Source organism: Grammomys surdaster, unplaced genomic scaffold (genome assembly GCF_004785775.1).
Source record: "Grammomys surdaster isolate TR1022 unplaced genomic scaffold, NIH_TR_1.0 126059, whole genome shotgun sequence".
Lineage (NCBI taxonomy): Eukaryota > Metazoa > Chordata > Mammalia > Rodentia > Muridae > Grammomys > Grammomys surdaster.
The window spans coordinates 4,373,790-4,387,165 of record NW_021620869.1 but is presented as its reverse complement, the minus strand read 5'-3'; the positions used below and the strand labels follow the sequence as shown (position 1 = coordinate 4,387,165).

The 13,376-nt window shown below is 50.5% G+C and overlaps 1 protein-coding gene across 2 annotated transcripts in view; it reads left to right on the top strand.

Annotated features, from left to right (window-relative positions):
- Mlph (melanophilin) overlaps positions 1-13,376 on the top strand; it is a 29,278-nt gene that overhangs the window by 6,907 nt on the left and 8,995 nt on the right. The window contains exons 4-11 of one of the 2 annotated variants that reach the window (XM_028755367.1): positions 1,782-1,885; positions 3,183-3,302; positions 4,538-4,742; positions 6,525-6,664; positions 8,930-9,013; positions 10,813-10,965; positions 11,183-11,338; positions 12,412-12,504. In XM_028755367.1, coding sequence (XP_028611200.1) covers positions 1,782-1,885; positions 3,183-3,302; positions 4,538-4,742; positions 6,525-6,664; positions 8,930-9,013; positions 10,813-10,965; positions 11,183-11,338; positions 12,412-12,504 — 1,055 coding nt within the window. Of the gene's footprint in view, positions 1-1,781; positions 1,886-3,179; positions 3,303-4,537; positions 4,743-6,524; positions 6,665-8,929; positions 9,014-10,812; positions 10,966-11,182; positions 11,339-12,411; positions 12,505-13,376 lie in introns of both variants that reach the window. The other variant, XM_028755366.1, reaches the window with a different exon arrangement.

Genomic DNA, 13,376 nt, shown 5'->3' with positions numbered 1-13,376 from the left:
ACCAACATCTTAGAAGCGCTTCCTTGCAGGGATTCTCAGCAAGCCAGCTGAGGCTGATCTCAACCTGGTGATGCAAAGGCTTCACTCTCCCTTGCTGACTACAGTACGAAGAAAGTTAGGGCACTTTCTTCTTTCTTACTCTTTTTAAGATTTTTTTTAAATTAATCATTGCGGGGAGGGGCTGCAGGGGGTGGGGCTGTACATATGAATTCAGGTTCATGGATGTTAGAGAAGTACATTAGGCAGTCTGGAGCTAGAGTTACAGGTACTTGTGAACACCACCACCACAAGCCGGTGTGGGTCTTGGGAACTCTCAGAACGTGTGTGCTTTTAGTAGCGAAGCCATCATACTGGCCTCCTAGAGGGAACTTTATTAAAAGACAAAGGAAAGACCAACTTAAATAGCCAAGTACTGTTCTGAGAGCTGAGCCAGCCTGGACACAGTGTCTCTGCAGACCTTCAGAGTGAGGCTTGTCTCCGAGGCCTTCCACAGGCTCTTTGTGAGGAGCAACCTTGGTGTGAGAAAGAAAATGATTCTCACCTGTTGCTAGGTACCTAGCTGTCTCCTCTGTACCAAAGCCCTATATTTGCAGCAGGTTTTCCTGGCTAAGTGGCAGGGTTTATTTTCTGTCAAGAGTGGGGCCTCAACTGCCTTCCATCTTTGTGGTCTGTTTGTTTGTTGTTTTCTTTTCTCCCAATCAAGTGAAGTGAGAGCGTTCCTGTCTGAGGCAGGAACATGGAAAACCATCTGGACTTGTGTAACATGATTGACCAGACAGGTGATTAGGGAGTCTGGAACCAATATCCCAGTGTAGAGAGAAGTCAGAAGCCATATCTAAAAGGATGGCTGAAGGGGAGAGGTGGCTTAGCTTTTGATGCCACCCCAGAAAGTCAGCTGATACCTCCAAAGCCTGAATGCTTACTTCTGCTGACACAGACACCCCTCCCCCTTCTGCCACCCTGCAGTGCAGCTCTGCCCCATGCTCTCTGCAGGCCCAGGCTCAGACTGAGCAGGCACAGGTGGCAGTGGAAAGGACAGAGTCAATCTGAGGGCCTCCCAGGTCCATAACCCAGCAGCACAGCTGTACAAGATCAGAAAGCAGGTCCCTCTGTCCCTTAAGCAGATGGTTGTTCATAGGCAGCAGAGTGACAAGCAGGATGAGGGATGAAAATGTTTGTAAAGTGACCAAGGCCACTGTAGCCTAGGACACAGCCTGAGAGACCATAGCCATCCAAGCCCTGGCTCATCTTAGAACAGTACACTTCTGTGAAAGTGGCGAAAATGTTATGCAGGGTTTCTGGATGAATCCATGGGTTGGTGGTAGACAGAAGGATGGGGAAGACAGATGAGAGGGTATATGGTGGTGAACCGGCCGGCTGGCTGGGTAGATGGATGTATAAATAGAAGAAAGAGAGGAAGGAGAGGAGAGAGGGTATCTTAGTTTCCTATTGCTGTGAAGAGACACCATCTTATAGAAGACTTTATTTGGGGTTTATGGTTTCAGAGGGTTAGAGTCCGTGGCCATCATGGCGGGGATCATGACAGCTGGAAGGCAGGCAGACTTAACACTAGGGCAGGGGCTGAGAACTCACATCTTGAGACACAAGCTAGAAGGAGAGAGAGAGAGGGAGAGACGGGGGGGGGGGGAACTGGGGTCATTCCCATTCAAACCTCCATAGATAATAGTTGGCAAGTGAGTGGAAAAATGAATCCAGAGACAGTTAAGCGGTCTCCCATTTTGGCCCCTCTGTGGGTGAAGCCATGCACCTGTAAATTGCAGGTGGGTCTGAGCCAAGCTTGGAAGAAGGAAATGGAGACAGTGAGCTGACGGATGAGGATGGAGACCTGGACACAGAGGCCCGAGACCAGCCCCTCAACAGCAAAGTAAGTCTGTCTCCATAAGTCCCCGAAGTCTCCTGTCCGTCCTCATGCCTCCCAGCTCCCTTACACCTCTCCCAAATATGCCATAGCTCAGGCATCTGCATTTCTCCCTTGCTCCCACCCCATATCCGCCTGGGAACCCCTCAGTGGATCCTCATCCCTAAGCATGGGACTCCCTGATCCCTAAGCCCCTCCCCCCAGCTCCTCTCTCCTTCTCAAGCCCCTCCCTCCTGAGCTCTTTCTTAAACCTCTCCCTGCTCCCTAAACTCCTTCCTCCTAAGCCCCTCCCTCCTGAACCCCTCCCTCCTGAGCCCCTCCCTCCTGAGCCCCTCCCTCCCGAGCCCCTCCCTCCCAAGCCCTTCACTCCCGAGCCCCTGGCTCCTAAGCTTGGGAGCCCAGTGTTCACTTCAGAACTCCAAAAACTATATACAGATAGACAAAACCCTCTGCAAGGCCAGTCTTGACTGACTGGCATTCTGGGACACCCAGGTGCTATGACAGAGTGTACAGGAGGGCAGACCTGTATCCAGATGGCTCAAGGGACCATGAATGGAAGCAGCCCTTGCACCTTTCAGATTATAAGCCTTGTCTTTATCAGTGGTTATTTCTCTTCTCATTTAGCTTCAATTATTTTGGGTGGTGGAGACAGGCCAGGCAGTGCCTTGGTTTGGGGACAGGATGACAATGATGACTCAGAGAGAGGGAAGTAGACTGAAGTGTGTGAGTTGGGCCCTGAAGCCCCTGAGGGTGACAGGGCCGTAGAATCAGATCTGAGAAGTGCTCCAGGCACACAGTCTTCTTTTGCACAGGATCCAATTCACACCGTTTGCTGAGCACACGGCATGCATCCCAGCCAATGTCTAGAACATTCTATAATAAAACGTACATTTAAAGGATCAGAATAATTGTACTTGGGGGGTGGGGTTCATAAAGTAATAATCATACATCTAAAGGAAATGGAGTGGTCACCTGATCCACCCCATAGTCAGAGAGCTACATATACCTAAAGTCCCAGGATGCCTTCTGCGTGGGGTACCTTCAGCCCTGCAGCAGCTCCCACCCTAGACAGCACCTGGCAGGCCAAGAACTCGTGTTCCTTAGAGCACAGCTAAGGCCCTGTGTACAGTGTCACTTCTGATGAGGTAGACACAGTGAGCCCCTGGGCCCCACAGCCACCTCAGGGCTCCTTTGGGTCAATTTCTAGCTAGAGATGGGTATCCCCAGGGGTGGCTGCCAACTGTCTGGAGGCTGAGTGTGGGGCTGGGGTCTGACCAGTCTTGCTTATTTTACACCCAAGAAGAAAAAGCGCCTGCTCTCCTTCCGAGATGTGGACTTTGAGGAAGACTCAGACCACTCAATGCAGCCTTGCAGCCAAACCCTGGGCCTGTCCTCAGTCCCTGAGTCTGCACACAGCCTGCAGGTCAGTGTGTGCTGCTGTCTGCCCATCCCCCTCACCCCTCTTAGGAACCTGAGTTAAAGGGGAAGTACTTGGACCCCAGTTGGAGTTGCACATGGAGATGCAGTGTCATAGAGCCAGGTGGCCACATCAGCCTCTCAAGGCAAGGGGACTATTGGGGACAGGCCATGGGAGCATAGGACTCAGAAACTTCACATCCTCCCAAGATCAGCGTCCCAGGGTAATGAACAAACCCTTGGAGAGGTTGGGGCAGACAGGAATGTAAGGCCAGGCAGGTGAGTTCGGAGCCTGGAATGTGGTCTTTGATGCTCAGCCTAGACATAAGGACTCAGGAGGGCAGAATGGACAATAGCATCCACCAAGGAGCTAGTCAGGACCCAGGACTGAGCTATGCTGGTGCCTTACCTGGACCTCATGCCCTTCAATGATCCAACTATGCTAGTCTCAGAAGTGAAAACGCCCCTCTTATGCACACTGCTTGCTAGCCACATGACCTTGGTCCTTGGAAATTTGTTGAAACCTTATCCCCTCATTTCTGCCTTTTGAGGTTGATTTTAAGATGAGAGTCCATGAGACACTCTGATAGACAGTAAAAACAGTTATGGTTGTTAGGCCATGGCAGGCTGCTTTGTTGTGAACCCTCCAGTAGCTCTTGGGCTCAAGCATTGCTGCATTGAGCTGGACCAACAGAAGTCAGCCCCTAAGGGGACTTTGGACCATAGGCCCTGCCCCTCCAACCCTTGCTCCCCAAGAAGCCATGCCACTCCACCAGCCAAGATCAGACTGTAGAGATGCTGTGACAGTCACCTCTGGGAACCCTGAATACCAAGATCCCATGGGGATGGTAGCACCATGCAGATCCCCTCAGCCCGAGGGCAGGCTGCTCAGGAAACCTCACCTCTATCCCTTTACCTCTGACCATCAAGGACTGCTTAAGTAGACACAGTTACCATGTCCTCTCTCCCAAGAAGTATAACAATCTTCACAGGAGTGTTTTCGAGGCTTTAGCCTGAGTAAGCCTGAGCCTCTGGCTGTTCAGAAATATGTCTGTATCCTGTATGATGCCTGGGCACAGTGTCCCAGGGAACCCCAGTGTCACAGACATGAAACAGAAGGGTGTTAAATGCTGTTGGCAGTGTTTGGAAATAGACACGAATAGCACAGTGCCAGAGCAGATGGCTGTCTAGTGTTTAGTCGGTAACACTAGAGCAGCCAAAGCTGACAGCCTGTGTGCTCAGTCCCTTTCAGGTGAGCCCTACTCTGAGGACACCACCTCTCTGGAGCCCAAGGGCCTGGAGGAAACTAGTGCAGGGGCTTCGGGGTGTCACCCCAGTCCTGAAGAGCAGCCATATAGCCCTTTACCCTCTGGAGAAGATGCTGACGCTGAGCTGCAGTCGCCTGCAGCATCCTGCACGAGGGCCCTTGGGACTAGAGCTATGCCTGGTAGGTACTCCAGCTGATCTCTTTCAGAGATTCCGGGAGGGGGCATTGAAGAATGGAGGCATCCCTAAGAAGCAAGCGCCTTCCCCAGTTTACATAGACAGATTGATTCTTTTAGTGTAACTGTCGTTCAGCAAACTCCAGAGACCCTTTCCTCCCTGGGCTCAGTGCTTCCCTGTGATACCTAGAACTATCAGAAAAGAGGGTAAGCTATCCTCTCTGGTATAGGGTAGAGACGTGTAAATTTTCCTCAAAAGGTCTATGGTACCACCGAGTCCAAAGTTCCACCGGAAGATCAGTAGAGCAGGTCCCACCTAGGGACCTACAGCTACTCATCAGGAGGCAAGGAGCAAGAGAAGGAAACTGGTTCCATTAGATTTTATTAGAAATTTCAGCTTCCAAGTGAGATCCCCAAGCCTGTGCCCAAGGGGGCTGGTGTGCTGGGTTTAGCAGTTAAATTGGGCAAAGATTAAATTAGCGTAAATGAGACAACACATGGGTAGCTGCTTCAGGGAGACCTGTCCACTCCTCGTTGGTTTTCAGAGACTAACCTCATGTTCTCTGCAGTGATTAGGGTCTTGGGGACTTTGGATAGAGGTGGGGCTCCATTTGTTCCCAAAACTAACAGTAAATAACCCAGCCCAGAGATAAGACTTGTTATTCTCTCCCCTGATGCCACCGCCCTGGAACACATGCAGGAGGCAAGCAATGCCAAGCAAAGGTTCTTACATTGAGGAAGTCTCAAGATTGGAACCTAGGCTTCGGCGGCCAGTGATTCTCACACAGGGCGTTCCACACAGCAGCTCCTAGATGGGGAGTGGTGGGTGTTATGGCGGTGAAGGTAAAGTAAGGTGTGTCAGAGTGTGGCCAGCTCTTCTCTGGATGGAGCAGGGATGTGATGTTAGAGAGTGCCACCAGGTCAAATGGCTTCTCTGTCCCTCATCATCCTTGCTAGGATGGCCAGCCATTTCTAGCTCACCCCAACGTTGTAGGGACTAAATGAGATGGTCACATCTGTTGACAAATGTGACCAACTTAGCATCTTAAAACAATATCCAACTCATAGGGAGTCAGAGTATAGGCTGGGCTTGGGGTATCTTTGGCAGAGGGTCTCCCAGGCTGTGTTGGAAGGGGTGCAATGTTACTCAGGCAGTTTCTGAGTAAGATTTATAATGCAGTGTGGGACCTGCTGAGCACCAGACACAGGGCATGGCATGTGCCCTGAACTTTCTAGAGGTGGGGTGTGTCACTGCGTATATCTTTCCTGGTCTCTCTGTTGTTGCATGAGGTACCATTTGGGCCAAGCAGAGGTGGTGGGTAATTGTGGGTGACGGTACAGTATGATGGGGTTCCCTCCCCCTAGGGCTCAGAATAGTCATTCAAGCCACTCTGTGGGAGACTCTCACCCATAAGACTCTGTGGATGAGAAACAGCCCTCAGTGGCCACACAGGTGTGTGGAAAGGGTTTGGAAAGCTGCCTCCATTGGTGGGAATGTCATGCCAGGGCCCCATGCCCTACACATGTGTGGAATCTGGCCATGTTTGCAATTTAGACTTTAGGATTATATTATACCTGCCTGTTTTCAACTTCTCAAGCCCTATGCCACTGCCCCACCCAGGGTGGCAGGGACTTCTTTCCTGGAGGTGTGTGGTGTGGGATCCATGCTCCTGTGACCACCCACACCCTAATGGAGCATGGCTATGGCTAACTTTGCTCCCCTGGGGAAAACATGTTCCTGGACTCTTGCCTCTTCACTTCAATTCAAACCCCATCTTTCTCCAAAGGGATAGATGATATCAAGGGCAAGCATCTGCCCTCACAGTACCTGGCTGATGTGGACACCTCTGATGAAGACAGTATCCAGGGTCCCAGGGCAACTTCCCAGCATACCAAGCGGAGGGCCCGGACTGGGCCTGAGACTCAGGTAATGAGGTTTGGGAGAATTCTATCTTTGTGCTTCTCTGGATGGATTTTTTTTCTCTCTCTCTTTCTCACCAAGTCAGTTTAGAGAAATTGAAGCTTTCAACATTTTTAGACGTAAAGTTGCCTATAGCACAGGGATGTGTCAATATATATATATACTTTACTGGAATGAATTTGTATAACATAAAGTTGACTGCTTAAATATGGCAGTTCTTCATGATGGTAAGAGATGGGGAGGAAAAAGAAAAGAAAAGAGCCATGCTTGTGGCTGATCGGACGGCTTGAGAGACGGTCGAAGGGGCTCAAGCTCAAAGCTGGCTGAGGCTTCATATCCAGAATCTGTCTCTAAGAAGAAAGTTAAAATATAGTAACCACCTGGTTCTTCTGTGGTAATATACAGAATGGTAATGAGTTTTGATTATATGCTCACCAAGATTGAAAGCAGAGCTTCCAAGAGACGGCCCTACAATCTGGGCTGTTATAGCCAGAGAACTTCACATGCTCAGTCTTTAAGACAAGAGATAGAGTTCCAAAATTTTTAATTAGTTAACTAATAAATAAATTGAGAGAGAGAGGGAGAGAGACAGAGAGAGAGAGAGAGAGAGAGAGAGAGAGAGAGAGAGAGAGAGAGAGAGAGAGAGAGATTTCCATGATCTGACAAGGAACAAGGTACAAGGTTTGGGCCACACTCCACTGTCTCCTGCCTGCAGGGGATGGTGACATTTGTATTGGAAAGGGATGGATCCAGAGTTCAGAGCCTGGACAGGACTTGATTAACCTGCCATGATAGTTTACATACATATGAAATGGATAGAGGAATTCTGAAGTGAGAGACTGGGAAAAAAATCCCACCCCAGGTTTCAAGCATGCCGGGTGAGCTCTCAAAAACTGAGTCACACACAATCCAGCCCTTGGATTTATGAGACAGGCTCTCCCCATGTAGTTCAGTCTGGTCTGAAGCTTGCTGTCCCCCTGCCTCAGCCTCTCAAGTCAGGGGACACAGTATCCCTGCCATACCCAGGTCTTTTATTTTCCACAGGGAAAATGAGGTTACTCATCTTCCTCCTGTGTTTGCCTCCATCTTGGCAAACATGGGGGCTCCAGCCCTCCTTGAAACTGTGGTCCCTTGGGAGACCCTTTGTGCTGTGAGTTTGTCTGCAAGCTACCAGAGGCTCCAACCTCCAGACACCAGACAGAAGCTGGAGTTGACTGTGCTCCTTGTACATCTCACTTGCCTGGTGGTCCTCACTTCTCCACAGGGCCTAGCTGCAGCCAGGGCCTCATCAGAAAGCCATATGGAGCCCTAAGCCAACAGCCCAGTTTATTATTTTACTGGTCCCTCCCAGGCTCTGCCTTCCTCTTCAGCCCAGCTTCCCAGCCTCCTTAGCAGCTTCCCTTCTTGTTCACTCCATGTGGGGCTCACAATGATAGTATTGGCACTGGGCAGGAGATGGCTTTTCCTCTCTCTGAGCCCCCACCTCTACCTCATAGGAGAGTAGACAAAGCCACGTGCTGAGCAACCTACTGAGACTATCAATCAGTGCCACCACATCCATCCAACCACAAATGAGCCAGGCCGTATGAACCCCGAGTCACAGCTGTCCACAGAGGGCAAGCAGAGGCAGAGGGCTCAAAGACACCCATGTTGACATTTCCAGCGTGCCCGTCTTCCTTCACTCCAAGTTCTCGGTGCTGTGGTAATTACCCACCAACAATGGCAGCTTCCCGCCCCTTCCCACCCCATAAGTGTCATTTCCCTCTCATAAGGCCAGGCGAGCGGTAAATGAGATAATGTATGACTGAGAGGCCGCCTTTGAGGAGGCCTAGCAAAGAGGAATCGATTTTTCTGCCTCTGTCTGGGAGCTAATAGACTGGCTGACTCAAAAGTCTGGTGACTCAAAGAATTAGAAAGTTACGCTTTGGGTCACAAGTGACCCAGGGCTCTTGCTACCTAATGACTTTGGTCACTGTGCCCTGCTTAACGAACATCTTCCTGTGCATTAAGTAACCAGGAGCCATCCAATGACAGGCACGGTCAGGACTTTCTGCTACCTTGTCTGGCTGAGTTTCTCACCTCTCCTACATGGTCCTCCCCATCACCCAACCCTCACTTGACCTCCCCTTGGTATCAGAAAGAGGTTAACAGTTAACCTCCAGAGCCCTGTCATAGGTAACAGCCTTAGCTGGACTTGGGACTTCAGGGGAAGAAGACACCTATGAGGTCCACAACTATAACCAGAGGACCACTGCTCTTCCTCTGCCACAGATCTTGGAGTTGAACAAGCGAATGTCAGCCGTGGAGCACCTGCTGGTCCATCTGGAGAATGCGGTTCTGCCGCCCTCAGCCCAGGTAATCCCCTGGGCTAAGTGAGATCAGCCCATAGCCTTCCATCAAGGGAGGCTGAAGTCCCCACTATGGCCTCAAGGGAAGAGTCTGAGAGATCTTGCAGCTGGTTGGTGCATGGTGCTCCAAGGATGGGTAGATGAGGTCTCCTGCATAGCCCACCCACATAAAGCCGCCCATGGCCAATAACAAGGTGACACAGTGTGGTCACTTATGGGTAGATGTCCCATAAACTGCTGTGAGATGAATCCTCAGCCAGATGGTGCTGAAACTGGACCAGCAGCCCCAACCTGCACTACCTCACTGAAGACATTCCTGACTCTTAATCCTCTTCCCCATCCCTAAGGCAAGTGCAGCCCAGGACAAATGAGCAGCAGCCGGGCGCTAGTGGTCACATCGTTCTTGTTAGTTAGTGGTCACATCGTTCTTGGAAGTTCCTTTCCAGCCCTTCATGATCCAACTTCATTTAAAGTCATAACACCACTTACAGGTTTTGTGCCTCAAGTACATCATGTTGGAGAGTGGCTTCAGGCATCCAAGAAATAGCAGCTGTCTGGTGTCCAAAGCCCACCTGAGATATGTATGTGGGCTTTCTTGGACTTTTTTTTTTTACCAGCCAAAGCAAATAGCTATTCTGAGTCCTTTAAATATCTCATCTAAGGGAAAGAGATGGGTTCCCACTCAGTCTGCCTCCCTTGATCTGAACTCAAGAAGACTGGCCACAAACCATGATACCACTGAGTCACCACACGCTGCTGCCTTCTCTTTCCTCCATCAGCAATGTTCTGCAACTTGCTGCTGGCCTGCTGAGGAAAAGTGACATGAGGATACAGTGTGACACCTCAACCTTGTCCCTGGACTCATAATAACTCCTCGTTGTTATGTGAGTCCAGAACAAACGCCAAGGGGACACAGAATTTCTAGGTAGAGCTGAGATAACACTGCTGTGGCCCACCTCAGTCTCACAAAGGAGAACTCAGAGAACCAGAGACCCTTTTCCTCAGCCCCCTGAGCCCCAGCCAAATGCCCAGGGATACAAACATAGGACCAGAGCTGGGACACACATGGAAGAGGTCGTGGGCTCAGTGGGGGTGGAGGGTGGCAGAGGGAGGAGATGCCCTCCACCTCTGAGCACTTCCCCCAAAGAAAGCTCAGTGTCTTGTTCAAACCGTGTGATCTGATGGGTCATCCATAAAAAGAAAGATGTTCTGCCCAGTACTACAACATGGCTCAACCTGGAGAACTTAGACTGAGTGAAGTCAGCCGCCCACAGAGAGCAGACCATCTGATGCTATTCACATAAGGATCCCAGGAAGAACAGATTCACTGAGACAGAAAGGAGAGGGGTAGATGCCGAGGACTCGGGGGAGGATGGGGAGTGAGTGTTCACTGGGGATAGAGTCTCAGTATAGCATGAAGAGAAAGTCCCATGGGAGAGGATTGCGCTGGATGCATAAGAAACTGAGCTGTATACCTTAAAATAATGAAGATAATTTTTTTGTGTTTTTTTTTTTTGAGACAGGGTTTCTCTGTATAGCCCTGGCTGTCCTGGAACTCACTCTGTAGACCAGGCTGGCCTCAAACTCAGAAATCTGCCTGCCTCTGCCTCCCAAGTGCTGGGACTAAAGGCATGTGCCACCACTGCCCAGCGAAGATAAATCTTATATGCACATTTTACCCCAGTGAACATTTTTGGGGGTGGAGAACCAGGACAAGGGGTAGGTCTTACATGGGCACCAGTGCTGGAGTCCTCTCAAGCTGGCTTACCTCCCAAGGCTGCTTCTAAGCCCTCCCTCACCCATCAGGAACCAGCTGTGGAGACACACCCCAGTGCCGACACAGAGGAGGAGACACTCAGGAGGAGGCTGGAGGAGCTGACCAGCAATATCAGTGGTTCTGGGACCTCATCAGAAGATGAGACCAAGCCAGCTGGCACCTTCCTTGGAGTGTCCCCAAAGGTGAGGCCTCCCTTCCGGTCCCAGGCAAAGCACAGGGCAAGAGGGACAACCCCAGGGAGCCATCTGCCCTTGCAGGGAGGGCAACTCATTAGCTGAAGGATTTGGAGGTGGAGCTTGCTAAGAGCACACAGGTAAAGAGGTTGAAGACCAGCCACAGGAGTTCAACAGTTCTGCGGCAGCATGTGACCTACTTCATGGATGACCTTCCTGTCCTTAGGTGTGCACAGACACAGGGCACATGGAGACACAGGAAAGGAGCCCTCAGAGCCCTGGGGACCCTGCTCGGCCTACAAAAAGCACAGATGAGGAGCTATCTGAGATGGAGGATAGAGTGGCCATGACAGCATCTGAAGTTCAGCAAGCTGAGAGTGAGGTAGCCCACCCCACCCTTGTGGAATTTCTCCAATGGCAATGTCCTGGTGATGGGACCCAGTCGGAGGCCTGACAACCCAACAGCCCACCTATAGGCTCACAGAGCCCTCCCTGACAGCCAGGAGGGGAGCAAAGTACAAGTGTGGGGGTTCTTCCCACCTCTCCACTCCCCTTAGTGACAGTTGTGGGGAGGACACTGTGAAGAGAAACTAACACTGAAGTTCTGTGGCAGTGGTTCTCAGCCTGCCTAATGCTGTGGCCCTTTAATACAGTTCCCGATGTTGTGGTGACCCCCAACCATAAAGTGTTTTCATTGCTACTTCACAGCTGTAATTTTGCTACTGTTATGAACTGTAAAGTAAATATCTGTGGTTTTGCGTGGTCTTAGATTCTCAACCTGTGGGTCACAACCCCAAAGGGTTACTTACGGGATGGGAGTCCAGGCAGAGAGAACAGATCAAACAAAGGCACTGGGGTAGAGTCCAGCTTAGCAAGCTCATGGATTGACCATAAAACCCCAGAATGCAAACAGAGTGATGGAGAAGTGAAGAAAAGGAAGGTTCCAGAAGAAGATGGATGGAGAGCCCTGAGGAGCACAGAAATAGACTGAGGAGAGTGATTAATGATGCCATTCAGTTGGGACAGCCTGTGCTTAGCATGTGCAAGACCCAGTTCCATGATAAAATGAAATGGAAGAGAAGGAGGAGGCAATTAACTTGGTTTCCACATCTAAAAGCTTTCTCTGGCTTTTGTGGGAAGAGTGGCCAAGGAGGAGAGAACAGGCCAAGGATGGCTTTGGGAGTGGCAGGAGGGAGTGGCCAGGTCAGGAATAATCCCAGCTGACCTCCACATACACATCATCCTACATGTGGGAGCCAGACTTCCAGCTGTGCCTCCAGAAGTGACCAGCGCCCTGAGACATCCAGAGAGACTCTGACAACCAGGGAGGAAGGCAGAGGGAACCCCAGGGCCAGGCTGTGGTTGGGATTCTAAGCTGGTGATCTTTATGATCTGAGATGGGAAGCTGGATGACGTCTGTCTGTCTACCTGTCTTCCGTCAACTGTCTTTCCCAGGTCTCAGACATTGAGTCCAGAATTGCAGCTCTGAGGGCAGCAGGACTCACAGTGAAGCCCTCGGGAAAGCCTCGGAGAAAGTCAGGCATCCCGGTGAGCTGAGTGGAGGAATGGAGCATCAAGTTTGTGGGCCCCAAGGACCTCCTCAGTAGCCCACAGTGCCCCTCAAGACCTCCCAGGAACCCAGAGAGGAAAAGCCCTGATTTTCTTGATGCTGTGAATCATGTTTGCCAGAGCCAGTTGGTGAGATGGACCCCTGCAGGAGCTCTTAAATCATTTATTACTTTGAAATAGTAATAATAGTAATAATAATATAATAATAATAATAATAAACTCCTTATAGGCTGGGAAGATAGGAAGTCTATAAACTGCCTGACACACAAACATGATAGCAAACAAAAATTTAATCCCCAGAATTTATAAAAACAGAAAGAATTAAAAAAAAGCCAGGCCTTGTGGTGCTGGTGCACACCGTAATCCCAATGCTGGGCAGGCAGAGACAGGAAGAACTCTGGGCTCCTTGGCCCAGCCCCCATCGTCTATTTGGATCTATTACAGTACAGTAAGAGACCCTCCATCAATCAATAAGTTAGTTGATTAATTAATTAAATGGTGGCTAGCATCTGAGGAGTGACACCCAAGGTTGTTCTCTGGCCTATACACATACTGCACGCATGCCCATTCATACACATAGCGCACGCATGCCCATGCATACACATAGCGCACGCATGCCCATTCATACACATAGCGCACGCGTGCCCATGCATACTCATAGCGCACGCGTGCCCATTCATACTCATAGCGCACGCGTGCCCATTCATACACATAGCGCACGCGTGCCCATTCATACACATAGCGCACGCGTGCCCATTCATACACATAGCGCACGCGTGCCCATTCATACACATAGCGCACGCGTGCCCATTCATACACATAGCGCACGCGTGCCCATTCATACACATAGC